Source organism: Phascolarctos cinereus, unplaced genomic scaffold (assembly GCF_003287225.1).
Source record: "Phascolarctos cinereus isolate Bilbo 61053 unplaced genomic scaffold, phaCin_HiC Scaffold_2;HRSCAF=192, whole genome shotgun sequence".
In the NCBI taxonomy this organism is placed as follows: Eukaryota; Metazoa; Chordata; class Mammalia; order Diprotodontia; family Phascolarctidae; genus Phascolarctos; species Phascolarctos cinereus.
The window spans coordinates 355,077,228-355,104,078 of NW_027555625.1; the positions used below are offsets into that span (position 1 = coordinate 355,077,228).

The 26,851-nt window shown below is 39.2% G+C and overlaps 1 protein-coding gene across 2 annotated transcripts in view; it reads right to left on the reverse strand.

Moving 5' to 3' along the window:
• ZFYVE21 (zinc finger FYVE-type containing 21) overlaps positions 1-26,851 on the reverse strand; it is a 33,317-nt gene that overhangs the window by 3,973 nt on the left and 2,493 nt on the right. Inside the window, exons 2-6 of one of the 2 annotated variants that reach the window (XM_020971135.2) lie at positions 12,462-12,512; positions 10,388-10,556; positions 4,916-4,991; positions 2,781-2,872; positions 2,085-2,138 (exon numbers count right to left, since the gene is read on the reverse strand). In XM_020971135.2, the coding sequence (XP_020826794.1) occupies positions 2,085-2,138; positions 2,781-2,872; positions 4,916-4,991; positions 10,388-10,556; positions 12,462-12,512 (442 nt within the window). The remainder of the gene's footprint in view (positions 1-2,084; positions 2,139-2,780; positions 2,873-4,915; positions 4,992-10,387; positions 10,557-12,461; positions 12,513-26,851) is intronic. The other variant, XM_020971136.2, reaches the window with a different exon arrangement.

Below are 26,851 nucleotides of genomic sequence, written 5' to 3' on the forward strand. Positions count from 1 at the left end.
TATGGCTTTATGGGGAAAAAATCCACAGAAAGCATCAAGCTTCAGGACATTCCACCCACTTCTGCCAAACACCTGTACCTCTACCCCGTCTAAATAGGCACTGGCCTACTTTTATTACCCCTGCTTCATTTAAGGACCATTTACTTAAAACAGAAACTTGCATTACTAGGGGGAAAAACTACCCAAATATTAACTTAGGCAACAAAACGGTCTTGCTTAAACTACAGTGCTTTAAGCTGCTGGACCCTGGCCTGAGCATAATACATGAGTTAATGCAACCTTCCAAATGAGCTGCAGCAAATGCACCTTGAAAAAGACCGCACAAAAGGAAGCCCTCAGTACAGAAGAAATTTCATTTTGGTTTCTGTGGCCCAGCCTGGCTCTCTGACTGGCCAATTCCCTAAGCCCCAGCACACAGGAGAAACCTGTAACCCTGGAGGTGGTACAAATGGCTGCCAGCTTGCTGGACCAATAACATTTCTGCTGGCTGTAATAAACTCTTGAGAATTACACTGTGTGTGTGTGTGTGTGTGTGTGTGTGTGTGTGCGCGTGTCTCTTTAACCATCTTACTTTTCTGGGAAGAGCTCCTTTGGGAGCATTTTTTGGCCACCTGGATTTGTGCTGCCCTCAAGAACTGGTTTTAGAGTCAGAAATCAAGACTACAGTGCTTCTTTCTAGGTTCTTTTTTTGTTCTTCAGACAGAACAAAAGCAGATCTGAACCTGAAATAGTAGTAGATAAATGGATTTAGACCAGAGGTCCCTGCTTTCATGTAATGCGTTCCCAAAAAGCTGTAGAGAGAGAATTTTTACACATTTCTACTAGAACACTTACTAGATGAACCCAAGGTGCCCTTTTTAAGAAAAAAAGTCCTCATTAGATCACTATCAATGTGAACTTTTGAAAGTTGGGTTTGTGCATATATGTGTAGAAGTAAGTACGGCCACCAGATGGCGCTAGTCCCTGTTGCTAAAACAGCGATTCCAGCTGTCTGAGCTCAGCCTACACCACAACAGACTTCTTACTTCTCCCCTTCTGGTCCATACTTTCCTTCTCTGTAAGATGAAGGGATGAATTCTAGCTCTTACATTGGCCCAGCCCTTGGGCCAAGCCTACAGCAATGTCCACTTTCCTGTCTCTGGTCCCAATTCATCTATAAGCTTCAGCCTCTCCATTTCCTGTAGGGTCCACCCTGAGGACAGTAGCATAGGCAGGAGTTTCCTACTTGATCTAAGTCAGAGAGCACACAGGGAGAAGACACAGGGAGCCCTGCTTTGGACTTCTCTTTCCTGATCTGTGAAGGAATCGGATAAGATGACTTCTGAAACGTCTTTCGGGGACAGCTAGGTGGCACAGTGGATGGAGCACCAGCCCTGAAGTCGGGAGGACCTGAGTTCAAATCCGGCCTTGGACCAAACACTTGACACTTACTAGCTGTGTGACTCTGGGCAAGTCACTTAACCCTAATTGCCTAAAAAAAAAAATAATGATAAAAATAAATAAATAAAATGTCTTTCAGTCCTACATCCTATGATCCTACAACCTGTTCACCTGACAGCAAAATTCCTACCGTTAGTGTTCCTCTGGGTTAACCCATCAACATCTAGGATCATAATTTGCAGAGAAGGGCCTTGAGGGAAGGAAGGACACAAGAAAGCTAAATTGTGATGGAGGACAGGGAGGCAAAGTCTAGATGAGAGAAAGTGGGGAAAAAGAGGTGGAGGTCCATGGTGAGGTACCCTGGGCAGCAGAGGACACCACAGGGTAGAGGGAAAGGAGGCAGGCAGGGAACCGTTCAGCACAACACAGCCTCAAACAGGACCTTGCCAAGGATAAATATTCAACAAGCATTTTTGGAAAAACTGCGGGAATAAATGTTTTAAGTTCCATTCTTTCGAAATAGCTACAGTCTAGATAAAGCCTTCTGAAACTCATTCAGAGAAGGGAATTAAAATCAGTTGCTCACAGAACTTTTATATGCATCATCCACAGTGAACAGAAGGAAGGAAGTGGGCTTGGGGAAGGGGAGAGGAGATCACCAAAAGCATGCTGTGGGAATGGAGGCTCACATTAACAGTGCTGACCTTCAGTAATGTGTTGGCTTTCCAGGAGGCTGGTGTAAGTGTGAATATCTTTTTCTACATCAAGAAGATAGGCAGACAGTGAGAAGAGAGAGCAACCAAGAGACCCGTCAGAAAACAGAAAGCAAGGCTGGTTAAGTTACATGCATTTGTTGACCTACTCATTTCACAAGTCCCAAATGCTGACAATTTTCAAGTAAAAAAGGGCATAAAATTGGGAATAAAATATAAATGGGAAAACTTAGATCTAATCAAATATTATCCGAACAAAAGGAAAATAGACAAGGGAATGTTAGAAATTCAGGCCCCAGTTCAGAAACCCCATCATGAACCAAAGCCTTCTTGAGGAATGAGCGCCTGATGCACTTAAGAGTTCCAGTCTCAATTTTAATTGAATGGAAAATGAAATGGAACATCAGAGGACTTAGCCAAAGGAAAAATCAATACAGAAGTACTTTGGTGTTCGCTAACTGGACCAATCGATACAATCCATGAAAGCCTGTACTTTTTTCCCCCTAAAGACTACAGTGGACTTTAACACCAATCCACGTTTCAGCTTGGTTATTTAAGAAGATAAATACCTTTTACTCTGTTGCCTTTTAAAGGGCATGAATAGAAGGCTCAGTTTTCATTCAAGAATGTGAATTCTACAGGCATTACAAAATTACAAGCCATTAGCAGTTTGAAATTAACATTTACCTCCAGGAGTAAAGCCCTCAGTTAGTATCTGGACAGTTGAAATGTGAGCAATTTCAATTTCATAATGGCTATCTCCATCCAAAAACAGGTATCTGCAGGGAATAAAATACAAAGTTTTTCAAATCAAGTCAATTTTCCTCATACTCATGTAGTAGTCCCTGACATTCCTGGGTAACTACTCTTTGTGTATTTACTGTGAAGACTTCATGTTTTCAACAGTGCTTCTGCGTAACAAGATTCTACCCAAAAGTAGGACACAATCTAATAACCTTGGTGTATAAGATGATACCAGAATTTTCTCCCTCCCTGGTCACACAAAATGAAAAAGTGGTGAGGCAGGTGGAAAGAACAGTAGGTTTGGAGGTCAGAAGATCCTGGATTCAGATTTCAGTTGTTGATACCTGGGCAAGTTGATACCTTAGCTGAGTCATTTGACTTCTGGGCTTCCCACTGTGAGTAGAGTGGAGGCTGGATCTTTGAAGTTCTTTCCAATTCTAAATCAGATAGTCCTCTATACTGTTACAGTATTCCCATCCTTACCTTCCCAATCTATACCTTCTTAAAGGACCCCACTAAGGTTAGGAATAGGAAACCTGTGGTCTAAATACCTTTCTGCATGGTCATATATAATGACGTGATTTTTATTATATGGTGAGTCTGTGGTTTAAAGAGGGCCCCCTGGAGTAATATTTGGTCTTCAATTGGAATAAGTTTCCTTACAGCAGAACCAAAGTGTCAGACTCTCTCCTGATAGATTTAAGTCTGGGCTTCTCATGTAAAATGGGTCCCTAACAACAACGACAATTAGGAACTGATTAATTAATTCATGAGCCATCAAGAAGTAATGCTATTAAAAGTGAACCACAGTAACCTAGGAAAAGTTATAGGAACCATTACTAATCTCTCTAATCACACAGGCCCAATTACAACCAACAACTGTTGTGTGTGAAGGAGCCAAACTAGCCACGATGAAGAGCTTTGTAGATTGCAAGAGGCACTGTAACACAGAGAAACAGCTGGCTAACAGAAATATTAAAAATACTAAAAAACATCACTATTGCCTCCCAAATCCATGGCTCTTTCTAACATGTCTCGCCCACTACTGTTATGATAATTTGTGCTTTCCAGTACAAAAGACATCTTCCTCATTGCTATCTTAGGAGGCAAGCATTCCAAATGTTATCTTTCCTATTTTCTATATGAAAAAAACCTCAGGCTCACAGAGGTTACGCCATGGCTTTTACCAATCCTTCCCACACTATCTTTAAATTTTTTCCCCCAATCCTCTTTCCCAAAACCCCAATTGTCAATTTTCCTATTCTTTGTTGGGTCAAGACAGAAAATAAGTGAAGGCAAAGGATGAGGCTGGAAAACAATGAGTATGTGCATATACATGTGTGTGGGCAAGATTAGGAGATCTAATTCTGTACAGCAGATAACAAGGCATTTGGTTCCATCATATAGCCAGTGACACCCTTGAACCAGAACTCAACTCATAATTTGATGAGTATGTTGCCTAAACGTTACATGTTCTTAGTAAGAGCAGGTGACATGTGTAATGTATGATTAAGTTTTCATCTTAAGGAATGATTGGATTCAACATGTTAACAGTAAGCAAACACAATGGAAAGTACATAGATTAGGAGGCAAGTTAAAGTGCTTCTGAGATTCACAGAAGAGATAGTGGGGTGTAGTGGTGGGAGTCAGAAACTTAAATGGGGTCCCATTTTCGAGAACTGGCTTCATCTCTCTCAGCTTCAGTTTTCTTGGCTGTAAGCCGAGACACTACTTCTTGTATTACCTACCTACTATGGTTGTTGCCAACTTTAAACTGTTTGTATAAAGTGAGTTGTTATTGCCAAGTAATTTCTTCACAATCACCTTATGAGAGGCAGTGGCACTAGAAGTACTATTTCCATTTTAAAAAAGAAACTGATACTCAGAGAAGTGACTCTGAGGTCACACAGCTGGTAATAAATGACAGAACTAGAACTTGAACCCAGGATTTCTGACGTAACTCTGTGCCAATTCCGTGGTCTCTCAGAACCTGTTTTCTCACTGCATTTGGAACTAAGTGAATTGGGAAAGATGACATAGAACATCATACAGGCTCTAAAGATACCAATATTTCTTACCTCTGATTATTAGAAAGGCGACAGACCATCAGTTCTGGTTTTTCTGATGTTCCTACTGTTACACAGAAAGTGGCTCCTTGAAACAGAAAAATTTAAAAGAAAATACTTAGAAACTTATTAGCTCTTAAAGCAATTCTTAATCCTTTTCTTGTCAGGCAAATTATAGGGGAAAAAATCCTATATCCCAGTTACTTCAGTAGAGGTAGATATCCTATTAAGTTTTCATGTTAAAATAGCTCTTCTACTTTACTTTGTAAGCTGCCTGATAAAGCAATCAAACAAAATTTAAGGTTTTAGAGAAATATTCAATATTTAATATTCAACAAATGTTAAGAATTGTTTTTATTTCTATCTTTTGTTTTTACATCATCTGTATTTTCCAAAATATCTCTCCTCTCCCGCACAGAGTCATCCTTTATTAATCATAGGTTGATACTGGTAGGTACATTCATTAAGCACCTCTTACGTGCCTAGCACATGCTATTGGTGGTAAGTTCATTAAGCACCTACTATATGCCATGCACTATGTCAGGAGGCAAAGATACAAAGACAAAAATTAAAGTCCTCACTATAAAGGAACTTCTAATAATCCTTATAACAAAAAATCATAAAAAGGAAAAAAAACAGGTCAGCAAAAAAATTATCATCATGTCAATCAAGTCTTCTCTAATGTGATGTGTTCCACTGCTCGTCCTCCACTTCTGCAAAAATAGTAGGGAGATACCTTCTCCTATCTCTTGGTTTTTATAATTTCACTGTGTTCAGTTTTGATTTTTGTAGTTGCTCTTTCCAGTCAGTGTCTTAGTCATTGTGCACATTTTCTTCCTGTCTCTTCCTACTTCCCCTTTGTATCAGTTCATAAGTCTTCTCGTGCTTCTCTGCATTCACCATTTTTTTTTACGGCGCTGAAATACTATATTCATGTACCACAATTTACTTAGTCATTTCCTTAATCAATAGACATCTATCTACTTTGTCTCTAGGTCTTTACTGCTTATAAAAAGTGCTGTTAAAAATACTTTGGTGTATATGTGGCATTTCTTTTTTATCACTGAGCTCCTTGGGATGAATGCTTAACAGTGGGACTTCTTGGCTGCTTTTCAGAATGACAGAGCTAACTCAGTTCCACCAAACATCAATTAGTATTCCTAACTTTTCCTAACTATTGCAACATTGACTATTCTATTCTTCTATGATCTTTGCCAATGTGCAGGGTGCGAAATGAAACTTTAGAGTTGTTTGGATTTGCATTCTCTTAATATTAGTGATTTGAAGCAGTCTTTCCCCTCTATTGTTCCATTTTAACAATGGAATGGAAGCTGTGGTAAAGTTTATCAAAGATGTGCTTTCTGAAAATCACATCCCCAAAGTGGGTACATATCTGAATTTTAGAGACACTCTTGTAAATTCAAATGAAAGGAGAATAACCAGTGTTCACAGGACAGTGAAATTTCTCTCTCAAATAACTCTGTGTGTGTGTGTGTGTGAGTGTGTGTGTGTGCGCGCGCGCGCGCATACACATACACACAGGGTGTCCCAGAAACAATTATTTAAGAGAATTTTCTAGTTTTCACTGTCTGTGGCAAAAAGTATAGCTTATATACATGTAGTAGTAAAACCTCAGCTATCTGGAGACTAATCTTCCAGAATTATTCTCCAGTATTGGAATTATTTCTTAAAAACCTTCAGTGGGAGCAGCTAGGTGGTGCAGTGTTTCAGAGCACTGGCTCTGAAGTCGGGAGGATCTGAGTTCAAATCCAGCCTCAGACCAAACACTTGACACTTACTAGCTGTGTGACCCTGGGCAAGTCACTTAACCCCAACTGCCTTAAAAAAAATGCTCATTGTGCACAAGAAGTTGAAAGATGACAAATTTCTTAATCATTCATGTGAAGTGCAAGGCCATGTTACATATTTCATCTCCTTTTGGGAATTTGTGTACTTCTAGAGCAATTCTGCTTCTCAGTGTTGTCAAGCTTGTTTATCAGAATTCATCATTTCCTCACTGAGGACGACTTTCAGGTTCACTGGAAGTAAAAAAAAATGCCCAAAACAGTTTTTGGGGTGGACTTCTGCATTCTGATGATGATGCCCAGATCATGAAATGGACTTCTGACAGGTTTTGGGATAGCTCCGAATTGAAAAGGTGAGCCTCATTAGAAAAAATTACCTTTTCCTAATCTTTAGTACTCTTTCCCACCCCTCAAAAGGGGACTCCAGACTGAACAGCCCCAGGACCTTCAACCAGTTCTTAATGGCACGGTTTCCAGTTCCCTGCCCTACCCCATCTTCCTCCAGCTTGTCAACATTCTTCCTAAAATGTGCCCAAACTGAACATGATATTCCAGATATGCACTGACCAGGCAGGATACAGAACAATGAGGGACACTTCTCTTTTTCTGGACATTTATTAATGTGGTCCAACATAACATTAGGGTATTTGGCTCCTGTCATATTGCTGACTCATTCTAAGCATAGAGTCCACTAAAACTCCCAGGTCTTTTTCACAAGCACTGCTATCTAGCTAGGCCCACTCTATGTTTTACTTGGATTAAAACAAACAAAACACCTGCCCAAATGGAGAATCATACTTTGTCCCTCCTCAATTTCATCTTGTTAGCTATGGCTCATCCATCTAGCCCGTCAAAATCTTTTTGGACCCTCATCCTGTCATCTAGTTGTAGCTATCCCTGTCTGACAAAGATCTGTCTTTATTCCAGTCTCTGGAAAAATGTAGAGTCATTCAAGTTTTCTATAGGTTACTCTGGCAACATAAAATATTCTAAGAATCCAGCAGACTCCTTTCACCAAACTAAAATCCATCTGTGACCAGACTAGGGAGCTGCTTGTGGCACAGGGACAGTCCCAAAGCTACTTTATCAAGAGGCTGAATTTGAACCCAGATCTTCCTAACCCTAGAATTCTATCTGCCATGCCATGCTTGGCTATAGCGATAAACAAAAAGAACTACAAACAAAATTCACCACATCTTTTGACGTTATGATCCCACTGCTTGGAACTCTATATTGAGAAAGGTCCGTTTCCTTTTATTGACAATCTCTACGATCTACATTCATGGATGCTTCAGGGTGAAAAACAAAGCATTTATATGTCCAATGTCTGCAGAATGGCTAAACAGATTGTAGTATATCACTGTAATGGAATATGATAATGTCATAAAAGTGATAAATATTAAGAATATAAAAAAGAGAAGACATATACAACTATGCAAAGCAAGGTTAGCAGAAGTGGAAGAACATACATATTGAGTCAGATCACATTTAAAATACAATAATAAAACCATAAGTACAGAAATGGAAAAGAGATTGAAAGAGGGGACAGACTGAATATATTCTTTCTAATCATATTAAGTTAATTTTTTAAAAAATCAAAATGTAAACAGTTCAGATTTTCTGGCTTCATCTGGAGTTCACAGTAGTTTAAAATATTATTTATAATATAAATAATTATTTATCTATGAAAAGTGTTAAATTTGTGACAAAAAAAAATTTTTTATTTTTAAAAAGAAAAGAGGCCTGGGTCAGAAATAGGGAGGCCTCAATTTTAGTCCCAACTTTGCAGCTGTATGACTTTAGGGAAGTTACTTTAACTCTTGGAATCTTGGCTTTCTTGTCTGTAAAAAAAAAAGATTTTGGGCCAGGCTACTTGGAAGGCCACCTTAAACCTCTGACATCCAATGCTCTGAACAGTCACTTGGCCTATGAAGAGAGGAGTGGTCTACTGCTTTAACTGGGCCTTTCAAACAAAAGGCAGAGAAGTGGTGGAACTTAAAATTTTTTAAAAATAATGTTAAAGACTTTTTACATGTAATTGGGGGGGGAAATGAAATATTTTTTTAAAAAAAAGCAGAGAAGTGGAGGAACAAAACAAATCATGGGATAGAAAAGACAAGAAAAAAATAAAAGCAGAGAGAAGATGCAAAAGGAAGATACAAAGCAGTCCCAAAGGAGCTGGCTTTCGACCCCATCTCTGACCCTGGTAAGAAATGATGCCTCTCTGGGCTCAGTTTCTTCACATGTAAAATGAGGGGGTTGGACTAGAGGGCCTCTGAGGCCCCCTCCAGCTCTAGGTCTGCCATGCTATGAAAGAAGTGGTGCAGGCGGCCAAGGCAGTGGAGATCAGAGGCCTGAACAAGATACAGATCAGAAGAAAAGGCTAGTCACCAAAAGAGCGGGAGTCAGAGGGAGCCAGAAGTGGCCACCCAAAGCAGCTTGACCTCAACTCTGTGCGTGTGTGTGTGTGTGTGTGTGTACACTTGAGCACATCGTCTGCTGCACCTCAGTAGTCTCTAAGTGGTCCATGATTAAAGGGTTAAATCATTGGTTACCTAGAACACCAGTAGAAAACTCAAATAGAAAAGGGGCCACTAAACCATGCATAACCATCTCTGCGGGTTCACACTGATTTAGAAAAGCACACATTGACACCGTTTTACTGTATTTTTATTTATTTCATTAAATATTTCCCATTTCATTTTAAACCATTCGGGCCACACTGGGAAGTGTTGTGGGATGCTTGTTGGACACTTCTGACCTAGAAAGCTCGTCTCCAAACTTTTCTGATCAAGCAAAGACTCCTGAGCACACCTCACCATACATGTACTTTTACATTATGTACATTGACTACTCTACTAACAATTATAGATGTCATATAACTTAGATATTTTTATAGGATGAGATAACAATGAAACATTTGATTCTGGCACCAAATACTTGAGTTTACTGAAAAGGGGAATGATGACATGTGCAGACTATGGCTTTAGGAAAATCTCTTTGGCAGACTGTGGAGAATACAAAATAGGGGTGTCAATTAGGAGGTAGTATTTCAATAGCTGAGGTGATATGAGCCTGAACTAGAAGGAAGACATAGATATGAAAGATATTCTGGAGAAATCATCATATTTAGCAGCTGACTAGATAGGTGGGCAGAGGAAGAATAAAGAGTAGAAGACGACACGGACGTCAATGAACCTGGGTAACGAGAAGGATGGGGGTACGCTCAACAGAAACAGGAAAGTTGGAAAGAGAGGCAAGTTTAGGAGAAAAATTAATGTAAAGGGATCTACAGTGCAGATAATAACTCACTAATAACTACTCATTCTGTGAAAGCCCACATTGCAGGGGGCATTGGCTTTATCCAAAAGGTGATCTATGGTGAGGGGAATTTTTTACGTATCCAGGAGAAGAACCGTTTGGATCAGGCAACATCATGATGAGGTCACGTGATAATCCCTTCCACATGCAACAGCAATAAAATAAAACAATTTTAAAGACGTGTCTTTTTGAAGAGAGAATCGTAACAGCTTTTGAACAAAGCAAAAATTGAAAAAAAAAATGTGAGGGAAGGAAGTATAAGAAAGGGAAATACAAAAAACATATAGACACTAATCTTCTTGTCTGAATAAGGCTGAGGATTCAAGCCATTCAGAGCAACCACCCAAATAAAGCTTACCATTCATGAGCACTTTGAGTTGCTTGTCATAAAATTCCATTTCTTTCTGAGACACGAGCACACACTCTGCGCACTGTCGTACAGGGTCCACAAAACACATCCGAGGTAAGGGTACTTTCTTGCTACAACATTTATCACAGAAGCACTTCCCACAGCGGCGACAGTGGTGCTGGGCAAAGAACCAAGAGGTCATTCGTTGGCAGGGGGTTAGAAGTTGGATGGGTAAAGGCATGGAAAATATGGGGAAAGTGGAGAGATGAAATGAATGGAAGGCAAAAGGCAAGTCATTCAGGACCAAATGATGAAAATACTACCATCGATGCCTACCTTGACTGCTTTATCAGCTATCCAAATGGCTGCGTAAAAACAGAAGCCACCTCTTAAAAATGACACTTATGGTAAAGGTCAGCCAGTCAGTTGTGAAAATGAAGATTAATGAGGGCCTCAAACCTATTCTGCTTAGGCAAACCAGGTATTCTAAGGGCTCGCTCTGTCACCACTGTTAGGACATCTAACAAGTCACTTCCCTCCCTGGGCTTTCATTTTCTCAGCTACAGAATGAATGGGCTGTTCTAGATGATGATGAAGTTCCCTTCTCGCTCCAAGTTCTATGAAAACGCCTACAAAAGTAGTACTTTCTCCTCCTATGTATAGGAGATAGTGTCTAGGGCAGATGGCTCTCTCAATCTGAATCACAAAATCTTATATTTGGAAGGGACCTTAAAAGTCATCGAGTCCAATCTGCTGAAACACACAGGAACCCCTCTACAGCAACCCTGATAAGTGGTTGTTCTAGCTCTGTTCAAAAGACTTCTGGTGACAGGGAACTTAATACTTCACGAAAGAGACATTTTCATCATTTGGACGTTCTAATTATTCTCCATTGTACTGAGTCAACCTCTGCCTCCCTGTAATTCCCACCCACTGGTCCAAATTCTGCCCTCTGCCTCCTGGTCATGCACAGATACAGAGATGACCCAGATGAGTACCTTTCTTTATCACTTAGAATATGACAAGATTTCAAGCCCTTTCATTTTACAGATGACAAAACTGAGAGTCAAAGGAAGGGAAACAATTTATGACCCTTAAGGTCCTTAAGCAAGGAGCAAATCCAGTGTTCAAACCGAGGTCCTCTGCTTCCAGACACTCTTGTTTACTGACCTTCTGGAGGTTCAGGTTTAGATAAAATGCACAGAACCCATGTGAAGAAGAAATAAGTGGTAACTTTGTTTAAAATAGAATAGCATTACTCCCAGAGATATGGATAAAAATGAAATTAAAAATATAAGCATAGGAGCCCCCTGAGAACAGCAACTCTTGTCTGCCTTTCTTTATATTCTTAGCACTTAGCAGTGCCTGGCACTTTAAAAATGCTTGTTGACTGACTGACAGAGAAGATACTATAGAGGAGGATAGTACTGGTTAATTCTGCAATACTTGCTTTTTTAACTCTAAAGATTCAGAATCGGCTACCTGAAGAGTTTTTTCATTTGCAGGCTCTGAATCAGCACTGTGAGCTAACCCTGTACCAAGACGTATTCTTTATTTGTTGTTCAATGGTGTCTGTGACCAAATCATGCCGATACTGTTCATGGGGTTTTCTTGGCAAAGATACTGGGATGGTCTGTCATTTCCTTCTCCACTGGATTAAGGCAAACGGAGGTTAAGTGACTTGCCCAGGGTCACACAGGTAGTAAGAGTTTGAGGGCAGATTTGAACTCAGGTCTTCCTGATTCTAGACACAGTGCTCTATCCACTGAGCCACCTAGTTGCTTCTGGGTGTGTGTGTGTGTGTACACACATACAATATGTAATATATTGTAATTATATTATTATATGTTGCATTATATAATATTATAACATATAATGTAATAATATAATATATAAAATATATTATATATATATTCTTTATTTACCTACATCAACCAGCCTCAGGGCTTTACTTAAGAATTTTAAAGACAAGTCCAATAATACCAATGTCTGCACAAAGGAATAATCCTCCACCAAAATATGAACACGTTACTCACTCAGTGTTCTCTCTTCCTGATGTCTCAGTTTCCTAATATTATCTTACCTTTCTGGTTATGAAGTCAAACTTGATGTCACACTGCATACATCTTGGACACTAAGAGGGAAGAAGACTATGTATTAAAATAAAACATACTGCAGGGTTGATGCCAGGGTGTTTTATTCACTAGCGCTGTGAGGCTAAAGATCAGGAAAACTAGTTCAAGAGGACAAGCTTTTCCCCTGGGCTTGACCTTACTTAGCAAAAGGGTTTCCTCCTCTGAGAAATAGTGATAACCTTGCTGCTTAGAGCATGCTTTGGACATGGTAGGGAGGATTAATAAATTATGCTCATATAACAATGGGCCACAAGAATTCAGGGGCAAGATAAGCAAGATTTAGTTCTGCTTGATCTGAACAAAACTAACTATCTACATCAGCAAGTCTTAAACCCATAAGTCAAAAAAAAAGCATTAATAGCAGCTTACACTGGACACAGGAATTTAAAAATTAATTCTGGGTTTTATCCACATAAAGAAAGGGTTAAAACCCTGAATTGTGGAATTTTAAAGCTGAAAGAGATCTCAGTAGGCATCTAGTCCAACCCATACCCCCAAAAGAATCCCCACTATAGCACACGCAACAAGTGGGCATCCATACTTTGCTTGAAGACCACAGATTAAGAATTGAAAAGGGCCTCGGAGGTCACCTACTCCAACCACTTCATTTTACAGATGAGAAAACTGAGGCCCAGAGAAGCTGCCAAAGTTCAAAGAGGTAGGTAGTAAGTGATGAGGCCAAACTGGAACCCAGGTCTTTTAACTCTAAATCCAGTGCTGTTTTCACTAGGCCACGCTCCCTTCCTCTCCAATGAAGGGGAACCCATAACTTCCAAGACCATCCAATATACTTTTGAATAGCTATAATTGTTAGAAAGTTTTTCCCGACATTAAGTGTAAATTAGTCCCGAAATTTGTAGCTTGAAAATGGCCACAGAACAATTAACTCATAAACTATTAGGTAGTTTTTGTGTTACGTTTCCATTTCTTAAAAAAAAAAAAAGATAAGAATGATTTGGAGGTATGAGAGAATATTAATGAAGAACTGGCTGCTTAAAGTCTTCTATCAGTAGAATTTCTTTCATGTAGTGAAAATTCTTTCAAAATGAAAACAGTTTTACAAATTAATAGCCTTTAGTTACTGTAACTTCTGATAGGGTACCACACTGCACTGAAATCAAATTTGTAAAACATTGCAGGAGATACACTGATTTGAAAACATTTGCTACCTACCATTCTACTTCAAGGTAGTAAACTTTGAACAAGTTTATCAGCTAAACCTAAAATTCAACTGTCCCACATATTCTGCTATTGTAACTTGACCCGGTACACCAAATTTGATAAAAATGAATCAACTCCTTCTAAAGTTACAAGGGAATTTAAAAAATAAAAAGTGTAAAGTGTCTAATATTAAGTTTGGACATTTTATTCTGCCAACTACATAGTAGCCTTCTATGATATTGCGCCTTTCACACAATTGTAGTCACTTAATAAAAGTTTTGTTGACCCGAAGGAAAATCTATCTTGGATTATTAACTACCAAAGGAGTTCATTAAAATATGGTCTCCCTACATGGATCCCTACTTCACTTAACCCTGACTCAGGGCAGAAATCACTCCAATATACTTTGAAGAAGTTCTAAGCACAATGCCTGGCACGTAGTAGGGGCTTAGTAAATGCTTACTGACTGATGAGTGTTAACTACTACTAAAAATCTCAAGAAAAATGTGATTGTTTAAATGCTTTAAATTAAGAGACAGACTATTAAGTTCAATCTCTCTCTCACAGAGGGGTAGCAATGGCTTAAGCTGACAGAAAGTCAGGCTCAGTTTCAGGAAGACTTGAGCCCTGGCAATACAAACTGCTGGTTGTATACTCTTGGGGTCTTCACTCAACCATAAGCAAAAAAAGTGCACAACAGTTGCAGATGTGCATGGGTAGATGGAATTTCTTCACTGGGATGTTATACACAGTGACATCACATATCCAGACTGTTCTTGTTACTACTACCTGAACCCCTCAGGGCCATTCAACATTCAACTATTGGGGATAATAACCTGCATTCAAAAAAAAAATGACAAAGTATAAGCAGAAAAAGAGTTGGCCCACTCATGTAGCATTAGTGAGAAATATAAGATAAGACAGTCTGAATTACGCATTAGCATCCAGAAAATATTAAAGAAGCTAAAGAAAAGTCTCAAATGTAATGGGTAGATTTTCTACGCATAATCGATGGAAAGATAGGGACAAGAATCAAAAAGGAAGAAAGGGAGTGGAGAGTTTGCTGCACTGATGATCAACTCCTTCCTCAGATATTTACTATCAATATATCCCTGGACAAGTCACTTAACCTCTGAGCCCCAAATCTGTGATCCTGTGATGAAGTCGTAACTATCCCTAATACTGACAATCTCTCACTTATGTGTTGCCTTGTTTGTAGAGTACTTTACACACAACGTACTTCTGATTGTACATCAAATATTAAACATCAGTTTTATGGGTTGTTTCCATTCGTAATAGCAGGAGTGATTCCTACTCAGCATGGTAATAGTAGAAAGAGCACTAGCTTTGAAATCAGAGGACAGCCTCGAGGCTTCTTATTTGTATGACCTGGAGCAAATTACTTAATCTGTCCTTCAGTTCTCTCATCTGTAAAATGTGAAGATTGTAATGTAATACTATTGTGCTGAAAGAAATGAGGAAACAGATGATTCTGAGGAGATGACAGATTTTGTGAACTGACACAGATTGAACAGAACCAGAAAAACAATTTTTACATCAATATTATCAAAATGAACAGTTATGAATATAAAGAAAATGAGTAGTACCAGAAGAACAATCTGTATAACAAAAACCACACTGTTATAACAAACAACTTTGAAAGCTAAAGCTGAAAAACTAATCAATGTAATGCAATGACCATCCATGATGCCAGAGGAACAATGAGGAAACCTATCTCTTGGAGAAAAAAAAAAGAAAGACAGACTCAGAGTGTCCAATGAAGGACTCGGTTTTGCTCGATTATGCATATATGTTACAAGGATCTTGTTTTTCTCCCCCCAATTCTCACCAATGGGGTGAGAATTTAAAAAATTGTTTAACTTAAAAAATAGGGAAAAAAGATGTGAAACTGGAGCTTAGAAGACAGATTAGATCTGAGATTCTGCATTCATAAATGAAAAATTGAAATGAGGTAGTCTTTCAGAGTCACTGTGTTAACTGAAATCAAAATAAACCCACTAATTTAAAATTAATTTATCAAAAACCAACAGTATTTCTGTATAACAATAACAAAATCCAAAAAGCAATTAAATGCAGAGGAAATCTTATTCAAAACAACTACAAAATGCATAAAATATCTGGAGATCAATCTACCAAAGTACACAAAGTACTAGTATAGATCCAGTTGCAAAGTGTTCCTTAAAAAAATAAAGAGATCCAACCATTGTGGAGAGCAATTTGGAACTGTTCCCAAAGGGCTATAAAATGGTACACATCTTTTGACCCAGAAATACCACTTCTAGGTCTGTATCCTGAAGAGATCATAAAAATGGGGAAAGGAAGGGAAAGTAGGTGGCTCAGGATATAGCCCTGGATTCAGGAGGACCTGGGTTCAAATCCGACCTCAGACACATAACACTTACTAGCTGTGTGACCCTGGGCAAGTCACTTAACCCCACTGCCTAGCCAAAATAAAAAAATGGGGAAGGATCCACATGTGCAAAAATACTTATAGCAGCTTTATATGTGGTGGCCAAGAATTGGAAATTGAGAGGATGCCCATCAATTGGGGAATGGCTGAACAAGTTGTAGTATATGAATGTAGTGGAATACATTTGTGCTATAAGAAATGATGGGTAGGTGGACTTCAGAAAAACCTGGAAAGACTTATATGAACTGATGCTAAGTGAAGTGAGCAGAACCAGGAAAACACTGTACACAGTAATAGCCACAATGTGTGATGACTTTCATAGACTTGGCTCTTCTCAGCAATGCAAGGATCTAAGACAACTGCAAAAGATTCATGACGGAAAATGCTGTCCACGTCCAGAGAAAGAACTATGGAGTCTGAATGCAGATTTTTTTTTTTTTGCTTTTTGGTGGGGCAATCAGAGTTAAGTGACTTGCCCAGGGTCACACGGCTAATAAGTGTCAAGTGTCTGAGGCCGCATTTGTACTCGGGTCCTCCTGACTTCTGAGCCGGTGCTCTACCCACTGTGCCACCTAGCTGCCCCTGAATGCAGATTGAAGCATACTATTTGCTCTCTTTTTGTTGTTGTTATTTTTTGTTTTGTCTCTTCTTTCTTGTGGTTCCTCTTATGGGTTCCAATGCTTCTTTACAACATGACTAATGTGAAAATGTTTAAAATGAATGTATATGTAAAGCCTGTATCAGATTGCATGACATCTTGGGGAGGGAGGGGAAGAAAATTTAAACACTCAAAAGCTTATGGAAGTGAATGTTGAAAACTAAAAATAAATTTTTTTAAAAGAGTAACTTAAATAGCTGAAGAATCCCCAGTGTTCATAATTGGGCCATTCCAATATAATAAAAATGGAAAAAGCACCAGTTAATTTTTGGTTTTAATGCTATATCAATCAAACTTTCAAAGAAATACTTTACAGAACTCAAAAAAAAAAAAGCCCAGCAAACAAAATATGTTTGGAAGAAAAAAAGAGCTAGACCAAGGATGGGGAACCTGCAGCCTCAAGGCCACATATGGCCCTCTAGGTCCTCAAGTGTGGTCCTTTGATTGAATCCAAACTCCACAGAACAAATCCCATTTGTCCCTAAAATGTCCATAGAGGAGGAGAGGGAGGGGAAGATAGGTGGCATGGTGGATAGAGTGTCAGACCTAGAGTCAGAAAGACCTGAGTTCAAATATAGCCTCAGATACTTAGTAGGTGTGTGATCAAATCATTCAACCTGTTTGCCTCAGTTTCCTCAACTATAAAATGGGGATAATAACAGCTCCTACCTCCCATAGTTGCTGTGAGAATCAATTGAGATAACAATTATAAAGTTAGCATGGTGCCTGGCACACAGAAAGCACTATATGTTAGTTGTTATTATTGGTATTACTGTTGTTGTTACTGTCATTATTACCCTTTGACCCAGAGATTGCACTACTAGGCTTATGCCCCAAGGAGGTCACTGTTAAGAAAAAAGTCTCCAAAGATACCAAAATATTTAGAGTAGCACTTTTTGAGACAGCAAAGAATTGGAAATAAAGTATATGTCCATTAACTAAGGAATGGCTAAACAAATTGTGGTACATGAATGTAATAGAATATGATTGTGTTATATTTATAGAACTTGATAAAAGAACAAATAAACAAAATGTATTTGGAAGAAGAAAAGAGCTAGGCTATTATTAAGGGAAATTATGATAAAAGGTAGGAATGAAAAGTTAATAGCATTTTCAGACCTCAGATTATAAAGCGGCACTCTTCAAAACCACTTGGTATTGGTTAAAAAAGAGAAGTAGATCAATGAAACAAATTAGACAAGGGACAATCAGAAACAACAGAATTCAATAACCCAGTGCTTGATAAGCCAAAAAACATAAATTACTTAGGAGAGGGTCAAGAAAAAAAATACACATAATGACTGCAACAAGAGAAATAGAACCACTACCACAGAGCAACTGAAAAGGAGTGCTACAAAATTTCAAAAACAGGCATGACGCCAAAGAAGAGGATGCCCCCTCCCCATTCCTCTGCTGAGCCAGGAGGTTTATGGATGTGGTACCCTGTACCTGTTTTCAGAATTTCTGATGTATTAAACAGTTTTATTGATTTTTTTCCTTCTTTTTCTTTTCTTTAAAAATATCATTTGCATATTGGATAGCTCTCTGTGAAGACAGGGAGGGACACTGGGGAAAATTTTGATGACATTAAAAAAGATTAATAACAGTTTATTTTAAAGAAAGAAAACATTTTAGGGGCAGCTAGGTGGCGCAGTGGATAGAGCACCGGCCCTGGATTCAGAAGGACCTGAGTTCAAATGTGACCTCAGACACATAATACGCACTAGCTGTGTGACCCTGGGCAAGTCACTTAACCCCACTGCCTAACCAAAAAAGAAAGAAAGAAAGAAAATATTTTGCCAAAATATTTGTGGCAATACTTTTTTGCAGTGACAAAGAAACAGGGTGGGGAAAAGCTAATGACCACCAATTAGAGAATGGCTAAACAAGTTGTACTACTTTAATATAATGGAATATTGCTGTGCTGAAAGAAACAATAAATGTGAAGAATACATACAACTGTGGGAAAATGTGTATGTACTGATGCAAAGCGAAGTAAGCAGAATAAGAAATAGAATACACACAATGATAGCAAAAATCTAAATAGAAAGAATAACAACAACAAAATGAAAACTGAATGTTATGAAATTATAATGCCTAAGATGGCCACCTTAAAAGGGAGGAGAATGCGCTTCCCTCCCTTCTCAACTGTAGAGGTAGAGAACTACAGCAGGACTTGGATGATGTACTGGTTAGCTTCTGAGGTAAGGTTTTTGGGAAGGGGGTGGAATATTCCAGAAAAGGAAGGCTACAGAAAAACAAAAGAAATCAGTTTTTAAAAAGTCCCTGCTCTTAAGAAGCTTACTTTGCCACTGCCTTAGTAATCGTCATTAAACCACTGAACCCTCTGAATGTTTCCATTTATAAAAAGATTCAACAACAGATCTTGGGAAGTAGGTTGCAACTTTACTAAGGAGTATTAAATCATACTGAAATCCTTTGATGCAAAGTTAAATATTACTAAATTTACTGAATTAAGTCAAAGTTTTCCCATAAAAATCTCTAATCCCTAGTCATGGGGTAAGAAGCTGGTCCAAATAGAAACCCTTTTTTCTTCTAGGATTCTTAGTGCTTTGTATGTATACTTTATACCATGAATGGCTACAGTTTTAACTGCTAAGATCTCTCTCATGAGTAACACAATTTTTCCAGGTGAATCTCTTCAGGTACCAACATAAAGACAGTAACCGAAATGTTGAGATGAACCATCATCCAAAACAACCCCAAAAGCTGTTTTACTTGCTCTGAGATTGTATTTTAAAGGAAGAGGTATGTCATGTCAGTGGGGACATGTATGCTTCTGTAAATCTAAAGGGCAAAAAGAAACAGATAGTATAGTTGTGATACTAGATTCAAGAAAGCCTCAGTTCTAATCCCAGCTCTAACACGTAATGCCTATGTGATCATGGTCAAATCAAAACCTCTATAAGCATCAGTTTCCTTATATGTAAAATAGGAATAACACTTGCTCCATTTACCTCAGGGCGATTGTGAGAGGCAAGTACCACATTAAAATACTAGCTCAGCCACTAACTGTCCACATGTAACCTTGGGCATGTCATATTTATTGCTAAAATGAACCTCTGGATAGAAAAGCCCATCTCACCTCTCAGCAGCATACCTACCCCTGGCTCACAGATTACCTTATGGTTTCAGAAGGTGCAGGTACCCTGCGAAACATAAAATTTGTTTGTCTATAAATGCCAATGGCCCTGAAGCTTATTACAATACTTTGGAAACCCCATATGTTGCAACATAGTGCAGTGAAAAGAAGGCTGGATTTAGAGTTAGAGGACTTCAAAGAATTTATGTGAATGGTTCAATGTCAATACAACAGGGTGTCTACGGGGGAAGCTCTCAGGGATATGTACTTATCCAGGCCATTCAACATTTAACATTTTTCTTTTATCAATGACTCATGAAGGCTCATGAAATCTACATATGATACAAAACTGGGACAGAAAACTTACAACACAGGCTGACCATCAGGATCTTGACAGGCTACAGAACTGGGCTGAATCGAACAAAATAAAATTCAATAGGAATAAACATAGTCTTACAAAAAAATCAACTTTTTAAGTATCAGATTGGGGAAGCATGGTTAGACAATGGTTGTTTTGAAAAAGATCCAGGGGTTTTAGTGGACTGCAAGCTCAACATGAGTCAGCAGTGTAATGTAGAAGCCAAAAAACTAATCTTGGGCTGCAGTCATCAAATCTCCTCTGGAGTACTATGTCCAGTTCTGTCCACCATAGTTTAAGAATTCTGAGAAGCAGAATGTCAAAGCAGAGCAAGCAGAAGGGTGAAGGTCCTTGAGTCCATGTCATTATGAAGGGACAGCGTGTGAAGCAATTAGATTTATTATGCTTGGCCCCAGAGGGCAGAATCAAGAGCAATGTGCAGAAGTCCGAAAGAGGCCAATGAGTCTTTATGTTAGGGAAAATGTCCCATCCATTCCAGCTGTCCAAAAGCAGAATAAGCTGACCCAGGAGGTCATGGGTTCCTTCTCCTTGTAGAGGCAGCACTCCCCTTTCTGGGTTGTTAGTGGGGGCTCGATGGCCTCTGGACTGCCTTCCAACTCGTTCTTACATCCCCTGACTCTGTGACCTGGGCTCTGCTGCTTACTACTCATGTGACTCTGGGTGAATCACTTCCCCTCACTTGATCCTACTTTCCTCATCTATAAAGTAAGGAGGCTGGCCTAGAAGACCTCTGAGGTTTCTTCTAGCCTTTGATGTAGGAACCTGTAATTTGCATTTCCTGCTGATTACATTAAAGATAACCTTCTGGTTAGCAATCAAAGCAGTTCACTAACAGGATAAAGAATCTGGGGAACAGTAGGAGGCATGTGAGTGAGGAGACAAGTAAAACTTTTAAAAACATAACCTTTTTGATAGCTCTCTAGGTAGAGAAAGAGGGAAGAATATATTTGGAAGTGAAGGTGAAAAATAATATATTAATAAAAGTTCAATATAAGGAAAAATTAATTTTTAAAAAATCACTGAAAAGACCAAATAAGTAGCAAAGGGGCAGTACTAACACTGGTAGTAGCCTACTGCAGAATATTTTTTAATGGCTTATGTCTCTCACTTTTCTTTTTTTTGTGTGTGGGGGGGTAAGGGGCCTGGGCAATGGGGTTAAGTGACTTGCCCAGGATCACACAGCTAGTAAGTGTTATGTGTCTGAGGCTGGATTGGAACTCAGGTCCTCCTGACTCCAGGGCTGGTGCTCTATCCACTGCATGACCTAGCTGCCCCTCTCACTTTTCTTTACAGTAAAACAGCTATTCTAGAAGATGGAAATGAAAATCAGGAAAATCTCAGAGCACAGAAACCAACTTTGACACTATTTTCAATAAACAGGACCTTGAGTTTACATCAGACTATTTCAAAATACCATCCAAATAAATCAAAGTCCCAAACTTAGGGATATTTTACCTCCTAAGAAAGTATTTTAAAAAGGCAACAGCTTAAATACAGGAAGCTATGCAGGGGGTTAAAGTCTCTGGAAGTGGGCCCACAAGGACAGGTTAATAAAAGTAGTTATGAAGGAAGTTGTGTGAAGTCACCTGGGCAAAGAAGTAGGAAGTACAAATGGAGGAATGACAAGAATTAGAGCAAAAGAAGTCAAGCCAATTCAACCAACAGCGCTACTAACAAAGTACATCTGCTAGTTCACTCACATATGCTATGCAGAGGCGGAGGTGAACATTCCTTCTACTGCTTAATAGATAATCCCAAACAGAATCCATTCCAATGTATTTAACCATCCCCTCCATGGCAGAGAGCTCCCAAATCTATATATCTGGCCCTCATCTCTCCCCTGGGCTCTACCCTCTTCTCCCTTCCACACTAAATGCCAATCAAACTGGCCAGCTCACTGGGCCCCAGACACAACATTCCTTCTCTCTCCCCCATGCCTAGGACGCTCTGCCACCTCACCTCACCTGCAGACCCTTGCTCCCTTCTAGGCTCAGCCCAAGTGCCGCTTCCTACAAGAGGCTGTCCCTGGTTCCCCCAGCCCCTTAGCGCTATGCCTCCCTCTCTACCTCAAAAGCATTTAGTCCACAGCCTGTAAACATGCTGGATCCTCCCAGCAGAACATAAACTTTTGGATAGCAAGTACTTCCCACTTTTGTGGCTGTGTCTCCAGCAACATCCGGAATAGAGACAATTAATAAATGCTTACCGATTGACAGATACACCAAAAGATACATCTTCAGTAAATGTTTAACTCGCCACCTCTGCTTCAGTTTTCTAAGTTGGTCACATTCATGCTTCATGTTCTATTTGAAAGGTTCTTAAGGGAAAAAAGTCAACGCTATTCATTTCTGAGGGACACAAGTCATCGAATGATTTCAATGTGACTTTTCTCCCCGTGGTTGGATCTTGGGGTCCCTGGCAGCAGGTATGGCAGGGCAGAAAAAGAGGAGGGACAGGGAGGTTTGCTTCACAGCTTAAGACTACCAAACATGTTTTTAATCAGGGTAGGGAGTAGTCTAACCTGAGAGGAATCTTGAGTGTGGCAGTCAGCATTCATTACTAAGCAATCCCTATTAGGGATACCATATTAGACTCGTTTTGTTCTCTAAGATACACTTATAAACAACAAATGCTATTTAATAATAAGGCTAGGGGAAAAAAACACTTAGGAAAAGCTGGAGATGTACCACACCCTGCATTCTGGCAGACGCAGGTCTCAAACTGAACAAGAGTTAACTATCTCAGAGAAGGATGAGTACAGAAAGCTGGAGAAGTTGTGTGTTTGTTTTAAAGACAATGTCTGGAAAGATAAAGGAGACAAAAACTAAAATGTCATGAAGCCTAATAGGAACTTGTTCACCACATGCTTAAAAAAGCAAAGCTTGGAGCAGCTAGGTGGTGCAATAGATTAAAGCACTGGCCCTGAAGTCAGGAGGACCTGAGTTCAAATCCAGCCTCAGACCAAACACATGTCACTTACTAGCTGTGTGACCCTGAGCAAGTCACTTAACCCCAACTGCCAAAAAAAAAGGGAAAATTTCCATAACAGCCACATTGTGTGATGACTGACTTCGATAGAATTAGCTCTTCTCAGCAATGCAAAGATCTAAGACAACTCCAAAAGACTCATGATGGAAAATGCCGTCCACCTCTAGAGAAAGAACTATGGAGTCTGAATGCAGACTGAAGCATACTATTTGCTCTTCTTTTCTTTTGTTGTTTTGTTTCTTCTTTCTCATGGTTCCTCCCATTAGTTCTAATTCTTCTTTATATCATGACTAATGTGAAAATATGTTTAATATGAATGTGTAAGTAGAGCCTATATCAGACTGCACGCCATCCTGGGGAGAGTGAGAGGAGGAGAAAGGGAGAAATCTTATGGAAATGAATGTTGAAAACTAAAAATAAATAAATAATTTTTAAGAAAGCAAAACTTCCAAGTTTTTAAGAGGAAATTTAAGACATGTAAAACAAAGCATCACATTATTCCTTTATTCCTCAACAGGGCAGACCCTGGGGTTCTAAAGGCCATATCAGAGAGTCAAATTCTGGCTGGTCCAACAAACTGAAAAGGGTTAGACTACTGGTCTGATTAAAAATCATATAAATTGAGTTTGAAAGCCAGCTGGTTATGTTTTAGAATTTGCTGCCAACCAACTTGGCAGCAAGGTGGCAAATCTTCTGGCCACAATTACCTTTTATAGATAGATAGGTTGTAACCTGGGTATCCACGGCCAAGAAACTGCAGCTTATTTGAAGTACTGAAGTACTTTGTTACTCTATGTCTTTAATGCTACTTCAAAAGATTCAAATGAAGGCCTATCCCTTGAGAGAATCTCTAGGAAGACAGAGAGGATGAGAGAATGCCTGGATATGCTATGGTCTGCAAAGGCTGCAGGGACTGCAGGGAGTAAACACACACAATTCTGCGGTGGAATAGGCTGACCATGTAAATGAGACTAAGAGAGTTTAAATTCCAGTATGTTAAATCCATAATAGGTGGAGAACAAGGACAACCACTGAATTCCCATAAAACTTACTCTAGCACCATAGTCTACAATACTAGGCTGGAAGAAAGGTGAGTCTGACATAATGATTTCTTTTTTTAATGTCTATATAAAAAAAATCTAGCCATAATTCCTGCCTAAAAATAATAATAATAATAATACAGCAATGTGCAGTAATTACCATGACTACCTAATGAATAAGCATTTTATTAAGCACCTACTAAACTCCAGGCATTGAGCTAGGTATTGGGGATACAAATACAAAAATGAGTCATCCTCTGTTCTCAAGAAGCTTACATTTAACTGGGGAATATAATGTGTTCACCGATAAGTAAAGATAGGATACATACAAAACAAATTGAGCTGAGCTTTGAAATATATAAATTGTCATAAAATGAGGATGGTTTTTAAAAATGGGGTTTAAAAAGCTGAAGGCTGCAAGGAGGGCAACCAAAGATTTGATGACAGAAGAAAGTGGAAAAGATCAGCACCATATGCTACAGGAATGAACAGGAGAGGTAGAGTCATGTGTAATATCAATGGAAGTTGTTTATTAATTTAATACCACAAGAGAGGAAAATGCCCTGGAAGGGTGAACCAAACATTTGAAAAATTACATGGACAAAGCCCGATTTGGGAACTCAAGGAACTTGCAACCTAGTGACACAACACATACAAAATAACTGTAAGGTAAACTTTGTAAAGAAGGAATACAAAGTACTACGGAAGCATGAAGGGAAAACAAGTTACTGCCCTGTGAAACAACGTTTACTGGAGAAAGGAATATCTGATGAAGGCCTTGAATGATGGGTAGGATTTTGATGAGTTAGGGTGAGTAGGAAGGGGTGCTTTTCCAGGAGGAAAAACATTTTAGCTTATGTTCAGATAGGAAGATTTATACTTATATACTTTAGTATACTTAAGAAGAGGTAAGTGGTCTAGGAACTGTGAAATGAAATGGGAGACTAAGCTGGAAGGGTAGGTTGGGGTCAGACTGTGGAAATTCCTTGAATGCCAGACTGAGAAATCGGGATAAGAAATGTAAAATCTATCATATTATCAGGGTAGTTAGCACCAAATTTAGGGACCACACCAAAGACTCATACCAAATGAATAGGGGCCAATGAGTGAACTCAAGAGTTGGCAAGACAGAAACTTGATGTATTGCATCAGTAAAAAAACATCTGCAGCTTTGAATACACAAAAGGTTTTGCTACTGTCACTACTCACATAGGTGTCAAGCTATTCTATAAAAATCTGACTTTGCTTTTACTTGGTGAAAACTTCTGTATAGGCCACGCCATTTAATTGTACTATCATTCAGCCAGTCTCCCATTATCAAAACCTTAAGAAGATCTTCGTCTCTCTTCTCTACTGTATCTCTCATAACTAATCAGTTAGTAGGTCCTGTCACCTCTCCCTCCACATTTATCCCATTCTCTCCTACTCCCACTGTCACCACATTAGTACAGATACTCAATTCTTCCCACCTCCACTGTCTTTCCCAATTCAACTGACCCTTCGGAACACTTTCACAATAAACTTTCTTCCTCCAAGTCTGATCAGAGCAGAGATAGTTGTTGCTGTCTTTAACTGTCTCCCCAAGGCTTAGCACAATGGCTGGCACGTAGTGGATGCTTAATAAATGCTTGGTGACTAGAGAGAGCAGAACTGGCTAACAGGGATTTGAAACCCAAAACAGAAAAAAGTAAAAGGGCACTTAGTGTGCAAGTTCAAGTCACCAGGCCTGAATGAACCATTATACCAAAAGAATTTAATGGTGTGATGGCTAAGCTAGTGTAGGTGATCTATGAAAAATCATGGAGAATGCCACAGAAACAGAGAAGTGAAAAAGGTATCCTGGTGTTTAAAGAAAAACAGAGAGAAGAGAGAACCATCTATAAATGAGAGCCAAGTTAGCTTCACTTTATTTCCTGGCAATAAAGATGGTTTGTGAAGATTTAGAAAGGGAAGCAGACACCACAAAGAGCCAGTATTATCAACTGGTCAGTCCAGATGAATGAACCTCATTTCCTTTTTTAACAAATGTTATCAGAAGAGTGCTGTAGACGTAGCTTACCTAGACTTCATCAAGTTGTCTTTGTGAACAAGAGGGAAAATATGAAGCTAGACAACAGCTGAGTTAGATTCAGAAATGGCTGAACAGATCCAAAAAACAGTCACTGTTAACATGTCAACTAAGGTCTCCAGTGGAAGTTCCCAGGGATGTGTCTTTGGCTGCTTTCTAAAAAACTGATTTGGCTGAAACTGCTCCATCCATGGTTACCAAAGATCTTTCTGTTAGCTTTTCTGGCTTTTTCTTAGTACTCACCCTCTCTGAACCTTCCTGCAGCTTTGAACTGCTTTCTTCTCCTGGAAATTCCTCCCCCAATTCTCTCACTCTCTTTCTTCTGGTTCTCCTCCTGCCTCCTTTCACTCATTCTTAAGTCTCTGTGGCTGGACCATCCTCTCTTCTAACTGCCCCCTCTGCTCTCCGGGGACTCTCCTCTTTTCTCTCTACAGCAGGGAGTCTTAACCTGCACTCCATAAACATTAAAAAAAAAACCCAACACAAAAAAACACCTTTGATAGCCTTTGA